The sequence below is a fragment of the Pteropus alecto genome, unplaced genomic scaffold, assembly GCF_000325575.1.
Source record: "Pteropus alecto unplaced genomic scaffold, ASM32557v1 scaffold14, whole genome shotgun sequence".
Classification (NCBI taxonomy): Eukaryota; Metazoa; Chordata; class Mammalia; order Chiroptera; family Pteropodidae; genus Pteropus; species Pteropus alecto.
In genome coordinates, this window is record NW_006436810.1 from 16,370,676 (window position 1) to 16,378,776 (window position 8,101).

An 8,101-nucleotide genomic window follows, 5' to 3' on the forward strand; every position below is an offset into this window, starting at 1 on the left:
TCAGCTTTACTTTATAAATGATAATAACAAACATTTTAACATACCATTGTGAAATAAGATTAAACATAATTTGGTTAAAACTCTATTAATATGTGTTCAAGTTAAGAAAAACTAGGAATGCTCCTAACTAAAGGGCAGACTGATTACTGAAGTTAGTCTGCCTTCTATTTACTATTTTTTCTAACCTTATAAAGGCAATTACCATTTCCAGAACAGCTCAGGCTAGATCTGCGTTGTGGTACACCAAAACGTTTCAGAGCAAAGCAGGCCGACTCAGACAAAGCCCTCGAAAGACTTGTTGCATTAAACATCTAAATGAGTAGATAAAGATAGATACAAATGATTTATCTTATTTTTGGAAAAGTACTTTATAATTTCACTGAATCTCTCCGAGGTTAGCATTTTTATTCTCTTTTGCCCTTCGTCGTGAGCCTTGTGGGACAGACTGCTCGGCTTGCCAGCACTTATTGCCTAAATATGCTACAGAAGAAAGACGGATTGCATTTATAAACTGCAGGGCGAAATGTTAGCGTGTGTAAAAATGCCCCCCAAAATGAGCATTTGTACTTTTAACAAATACTAAGTCTGCCAAATCCGTCTCTAATTGTTGCAGAGGTTTTGAGTCCAGAGTTATCATTAAAGATGAATAATAGGAGTTTTGTACAATTTCTAGACTTCCTTTTTTACGCCACGAAAGTTCGAGAAACAAACGGCACTGACCCGCTGTTGGTTCTTAGAACGTAGATGTCATTGTGCTCGGGGTCTTCAGCACGTTCGAGGAAACCGCTGAATCCGTATTATTAAGCAGGAAGTGATTAAAGCGGACCCCGATAGAATCAGGTGAAACCAATTCAGTGTCCTTCAGCGGTTAGAAGATTCGATGTGTTTTATTTAAGCGGGATCATATATACCGTATATTAACTATTCCAGGCAATCTTTACTCAGCTCGGGAAGGCCAGATGTATGGGAATTGTAAAAAATCAGGATATGCATAAAAACTGTTCAAGTGCATAAAGCAGCCCCATCTGGAAGACATCTACCAGAAATGAAGTTGTACAAAACCATTCCATTGATAATAAAGCTAATTTTTATGGGTCTGACAAGTATGTAATTATGTTCAGTGGTGCTTTTCAGATTTTATCACAGTCAATAAACCGCAGTGGTAATTTCATTCCCATTTGACATATTTACATGGAAACATTTGATTGGAGGAATTAGTAACCCTGAAAGCCTTGATAGATATGTTTTAATGATCTGTGACCTCCGCAATCCCTCATCTGTTTATTGTTGCAACAGGCGAGAAGTCGTTCCTGTGTGACCTCTGTGGCTTTGCGGGTGGCACGCGGCACGCCCTGACCAAGCACCGCCGGCAGCACACAGGTCAGTGCGGGGCGTCGCGGCGGCCACGCCCGCACCCGCTCTCCGTCCTTCCGCTTGCCTTTCTGCGTACTCGAGGCTCTACTCAAAATTCCGTTTGCATAACACAGAATTTTAACTCATCTATTTTTACTTTTTAAAAATGTAGGCCTACTTCATGTTTTATGGAGCAGGTGTCCTCTGAAAACTCAGGTTACAAAGGAAGGAAGGGTCTGGCCTCCCGAGCACAGGTGCAGCAGGCTTTGTGCCCTGCAGGCCAGACTCGGCCTGGGCCACGGGGACCCGGGGGCAAGCCCCTCCTCCCTCCGTCTCCCTGGCCGACCTGACCGCCCTGCCTCTGCCCACAGTCCCTCTGTGAGTTTCCACGCGGGCGTGGTTTCAGGTGGTCACGTGTCAGTTACTTTCGCTGTTGGGAAGAGGGGGGTGGCCGTGAAGAAGGGGCCTTGTAGGGAGTTCTGAGCATGAAGGAGGGTCGTGTTGTTCACGAGGCACATTCTCGATGATGTCACAAAATGGACGGATGCCTTGGTTAGGATGAAAACTTTAACCGTGTATTAAAGTTGATAACCTGTTGGCATGCTGAAATAGGTCATATAAGTAATTATTTTAATAATTCTAAATTATGTGCCTGGGACAGTGCTAGTATGGCATTGTTCCTTCTAATGATCATAGAACCTCTCTTTACTCTCAGAAGTGATCTAGTTTAGTGATAAATCGTGCGGTAACACAATTTGTAATTGAATGTGGTACTTTGAGTACAATGGGAAAGGCTGAGTTTGGCAGTGACACTCAAAATGGCGTGAAATTAAGATATGCAAAATATGTTGTTTATTGCGCATTTTGATTCTTGATATGTTGTATTTAAGAGTTAGCTGCAGGCGACAAATGCCCATTATGGTTTTTGAAAGATCAATGAAAATTAATGCTAGCCATTCCTTTTAGATCTTGAGCTTATGTGATTCAGATTTCTGTATGAGATGAGTTATCACTGAATCGAAGAGAAATCTGCAGTGTTTAACGTAACGTTGGAAACACAAACTTAACTTCGTAGACATAAAAGTTTGTTTTAAGTTTGTAGGAGCAACCTGTGATCACGTTTTTCAATCCAGCGACTTGAGGGTTCAGTGTCAGCGATGGGAGAGAGACTGGTGGATGGGAGCCATCCTCGGGGGCTGTCCCGGGGAAGAGGGAAGCGCGTGTGGCAAAGTGTGTCCGTGCGCGAGTCTATTCTTAACGTTAGTGCCCGATTGGTACCGTTCACATGTCGCTGTTGCTGCCGTGTCCCGGGGGGCCAGGGGACACTTCCATGTGCCATCTCTGCCGGCATGGCCCCACACCCTCTCCCCGCCTCAGTGGGGACGGCGATGCCGCGGTCACCAGCGTCCACAGGTGATCGATCGCGAAGCCTGCGTCGAGCAGGCACAACTTTATATTTTATGTCAGGTCTGGAGGCTCCTTATTACTTTGCTATTAACTTTATACCACATAGGACAATGTCTGACACACACAGGCATCTGTCTTCTTGGCATTTATCTGCCACTGTGGCACAAATCAAACCCGATTCTTTAGTACCGAAGTCGGGTCTTAAGACTGTTTGCTTCAGCCAGCAGCTTAGGACAGCTCAGTCTGGGCGCTCCGCTCTTACGCTGGCTTTATAAGATCTAAGCAACGCACTCCCTTTTTTTCCAGGCCAGAATTGAATGGTGCCTTTGAAATCTGTATTTCTCGGCTGTGTTCCTCTTTGCCGTGGTTTACCTTTTTACCACATGCGCCCACGCAAATTACAGACAGCTGGGAAAGGAATGGGAATCGGAAGTGTTGCAGACGGCGTGAATAATTCCCCACTGCAGCCCGCGCTGTCTGGGGGCTGAACCAGAGCGTCTTCCGTCCCGAGATTTACTTCCATCACCTGTCAGAGACCCTTGATTCAAGGGCACAAGAGCACATCCTCACGTGTCGTTGGTGAGTCTTGGCCGGCTTAATAACCGCCAGCCCAGCCCGCACAAAAGGGTGTGACGTGTGCGTTTCCCAGAGGAGCGTCCAGCCTGACCGACCGCTGCCACACGGAGGGCACTGCTCTGCCCGTGGCCACTCTGGTGTCCCCGCCACTCCGGCCCCCACCACTCGCCCAGAGGTGCCTGAAAGGCAGGGTGTGTCAGGGCTATTGCTTGTCAAGGAAAGTATGAAGATCAACGCAGTCTAAACTAACGCGCACCGTTATGTCATCTCAGGGAAAAACCGGAGGGAAGGAAGTTCGCCTTCGTTCTGCTCTTTTCAGTAGGATGTTTACAGGTCGTCCTGTTGCCTGACAGTCGCATTGTCCAAGAGTTAATGTCTTACAGCGTTATCCGCTCCCCTGGCTTTGGGAAGACGTTCCCGGTGCCCCAAACCAGTTCCATCCGTTCATCAAACCTTCTTCCTTAAGTGTACACACCTCTTTATATGTGCCCGTCTCATTGCAAGCATTAACAAATATTAGTAAACTGAAATTCTTAAAAAAATTTGTAAGATTTTCTTTCAAATTTTATAATCTAGAAGTTGAGTCTTTTATTTTTATTTTTTTGCTATAAACCGAGACCAGCAAACGAGAAAGTACTTCTGTATTTCTGAAGTGTATTTTCCTGAGGAAGGTACCTGAAGAAATTATTTCTGGACTTAAAAAAAAACACCAGTTAATGTGTTCAAATAGTGTTGAACATGCAACAGAATTATGAGTTGCAGATTAACTGTTGTGTACAGACTTGAGTAAACTGTAGTTTGTATAAACTGACATGAAGTCCTGCCCCTATCATGAGCCTAAACATGCTGGAGTCTCCCTTTACTTAGTGGTTATAGCGTAGTATCTTATGTAGCATTTTTGGTACATTATACTTCTTTTCTCTGTCAGCCTGTATATAATTAAAGATTTCTTAATATTACAGAATTTAATCTAAAGTGTTATCAAATTAAATATGAAATAACAATTTATAGTTTATTGCAATATTATGCTAGCTTAATATGAATTTCAAATTAATAAAATTATAGAGAATATAAGTGACATTATTCTTTAAAAGTGTTGTTTTTAAGTTTAACTTGTATGACATAAAATGCAATAAAATTTAAATGAAATGAACCACATTTACCACTTTTTTAAAGTGCTTATGCTGAACCTTCAAACCAAGAAAATTAACTTTGAAGCGTTTAGATGACCTTGAATTTATACCGCTGACTCAGACAGTGAATCCATAATGCCACCCTTTTACCACCTTGATTCCTGTCAGATCTCTGAAAAATGGATCAAGATGTCTATGAGGGCTACTAGAATAAACAAGTCAGCAGTGAGTTATGATGCCAGCACTTTTTCAAACACAGGTTGAATGAAATAAGGAAGCATCAGAATGTATTTGTGAATTTGCTTAATTTAAAAAAAATCTTTAATTTTTTGACCACTTAGAGTCATTATATTAAAAGTGGAAGATTTGTACTCCCTAACTTGAAGTCTGAATATATAGCTACAATAGTCATGACAGTATTATATTGGCATAAAGGTAGATCAATGGAATAGAATAGATTATGCGTGTATTTGACGATATTTAGAGATAAATCTAACAAAGTATGTGCAAAGCCTTTACATCGGCAACTTTGAAATACTGCCAAGAGATGTTAAAGAAGACCTAAATGGAGCGGTATACCATCTTCATGGATTGAAAGACTCAGTGTAGTTAGACTTCATTTCCTCTCATACTGATCACTTCAAATCCCATCAGGCTTTTTTTTTTTTTTTTAAAGAAACGGACAAGCTGATTTTAAAATTGATGATTTTAAATTAATCTGAAATAAACAAGTTTAAGAAAGATGAATAAACTTGAGGACTTACGCTACATGGCTTCATGACTTATTATAACGCTATAGTAACTAAGTCATTCTGGTATCATCATCAAAATGAACAGATATATCTTGGAATGAAATAGAGATTACAGAACAGACCCACACCTACATGGTCAGTTGATTTCTAACACAGGAGCAAAGGCCGTTTAATCTTTTTCATCTGCACTGCTGGAACAGTTGGCTACCCACATGCTGTAAACATGAACTTTGATCTGTACACTGTAGATAAAAAGTAATTCAAAATGATCATAATCTAAGTATAAGACTTAAAACTATATAAATTCTAGAAGAAAATTTAGAAAAATTTTTGTGATCATAGATTATCAAAGATTTCTTAGATACCACATCAAAGTCTGATTCTTAAATGAAAAAAATTATATCTTGAAAAATCATACATTGTTAAATTGTAAATCTTATAAATGAATAACTTCCCTTCAAAAGACACTGTGAAGAGAATGAAAAGACAAACCACATACGAAGACAAAATATGTGTAAATCATGAATCTTGTAGAGGTTTTGTATTTATAATATATAAAGAACTCTTAAAAAAAAAACCCACAATTATAAGAAAACAAATAACCAGTTAAAAAAGAGTCAAAAGATTTGAACAGATACCTCACTAAAGAATATACGTGCATGGCAAATATGCACATAAAAAGATCCTCAGCGTCTTTAGAAAAATACAGATTCGAAGCCCTGACCACACCACACGTGGGTGACATGGAGCAAAGGGAGCGCTCATGAACACTTGTTAGGAATGTAAAGTGGTCAGACCATTTCCCAAAATACTTTGGCAGTTTTTTACAAAATTAACGTACCTACCATATGACCTATTCGTTCCACTCCTGGATACTTACCCAAGAGAAGAGGAAATGTATGCTCAAGCAAAGACTGGCACGTGAAAGTTTATGGTGGCTTTATTGGCAGTGCCGCCAAATGAAAACAGCTCAAATGTCCTTCAGTGGATGAATGGATAAACCAACTGTGGTGCATTCATATAACGGATAGCTGCTCAGCAGTAGAAATGAATGGAATGTTCATGCCAGGAGCACCATGAGCGGGTCACAGAAAAATGCTGAGAGAAGGCCAGAGAGCGCTTATATTGCATGTTTCCTTTTTATCAGCTTCTGGAAAATGCCAGTTACTATCTGGTGACAGAAAGCAGTGAGTGTGTGCTTGGGGGTGGCATGGGCAGGGGAGAAAAGAGGGTACAGGGAAACTTCGGGGGACGATGGATGTGTTCATCGTCTTGATCGTGGCGGTAGTTTCATTGTGCCTCGTATGGTCAGCCTGGATAGCTGTGTCGTTAGTGAAGTGATTAATAGTACGTGTGTTCTCATCCAGATGATGCTTCACTTCGTGTCCTGTTTTCCATGTGACACTGGTGTACACTTAAAATACTCTTCATTGAGTTTGATGACCAAGTCAGTTCTTATAATAAATGAGGAGGTGTTTAGATACGCTTATGTGTGGATGTTTATGTTTCCATGACAGAATACCCCTGTGTCAAATCTGAAGAGACTGAGCTATTTTCTTTAGCCGTGTACAGTAATATATACAATACAATACAAAGATCCTGTATTGCGTCTCAGATAAAAGCAAAACCTGTCATCGTCATGAAAGTGAGTTTTTGTCTGAGTCAATTCAGTACAATTGAGTTGTCCGTAGCAATTTAAGTGACTCGACCAGAAGTTAATAAACTGAGAACAAAGAGTTATTCAGGCTGACCCTGGGTGACCCCTCAGTTGGGGTGTTGTAGATGGCATTTATTTTATGGACAATATGGCTAAAAGAGTCAGAAATCTCTCTCAACTCCAAGATTTTTACTGTACTTTGTATATGGTCTTTTTCAAAGAATAAATGAAGTATTTGCTGGTAGGATCTGCTAAGGGGTATCTTTATGTTAAATCCACTATGTGAAACTATTGTCTTATGTAAACTGTAGGTTTGTCTTTTTACTGGAGGTGAGACTTGGCTGGGAACCATTTGTGGGCCCCCACTTTGGTCCTTGCGAGGGGTCTTCACAGTGACCAGTGTTTTGGCAGTCTTGTTATGGTGGTGATCAGAAGGATGATCGCTGAGCACCCTGCCAAGGTGCTGGGTTTGTCCTTCCTTCCTGAGACCTCACAGTTACCCTGCTTGTTTGGGTGTCATCCTCCTGACCTTACTCAGGGTCTGACAGGTAGGGAGTGAATTCTGGCAGAATCTGGATTGGGATCGAAGTCCATGTGGCCTCTTGTAACTGTTAGCTTGTGCTGCAGTGACAGATAAAATATCATCAGATGAGCTGTGTGTGCATCCAGTTAAAGGTTGCTGTAATTATGGGACAGGCCATATAAATAGGCCCAGAGAATGTAGGACAAATTTCTAAATGTTCTGCTTTTCAGGACCAACATAGATTTCTTGCTAGCTGAATGATGTAGAGTAATTTTAACCCAAGATATTTTAGCCTTCGTTTTCCTACATAAGTCTTATAAAATTATTTTAAATACACTGGAAATAAGAAATAACAGGTAGACTTATCGAGCATATAGTAAGTCGTGCCCCCATATCCTTGGCGGCTGCGTCCCAAGACCCCCGTGGATGCCCCAAACGGCGGGCAGGCCGAACCCTGCGTGTTCTGTGTTCTTTCCTGCACGCACGTGCCCGTGGTGTGGCGTAGCTTATAAATTAGGGGCGGGAGACAGTAACGGCAATTAGTGATGATGCACGGGACAGTTACATCTACGTGCTGTCGTAAAAGCCCCGTGAACACGGGGCTCTGCCCCCAAGTGTCTTAGCGTCCCGCACTCGCCCTTCTTGTGGCGACCGCGCCGCACCCGCGTGGCAGGTGGGGCAGGTGGGGCCCGGGCCGGCC

At 41.8% G+C, this 8,101-nt stretch overlaps 1 protein-coding gene across 2 annotated transcripts in view; it reads left to right on the top strand.

Moving 5' to 3' along the window:
• ZNF407 (zinc finger protein 407) overlaps positions 1–8,101 on the top strand; it is a 365,078-nt gene that overhangs the window by 224,873 nt on the left and 132,104 nt on the right. The window contains exon 6 of one of the 2 annotated variants that reach the window (XM_015590818.2): positions 1,297–1,380. The exons of the other annotated variant lie outside the window; for it this stretch is intronic. Coding sequence (XP_015446304.1) covers positions 1,297–1,380 — 84 coding nt within the window. The remainder of the gene's footprint in view (positions 1–1,296; positions 1,381–8,101) is intronic. 2 annotated transcript variants of the gene reach the window in all.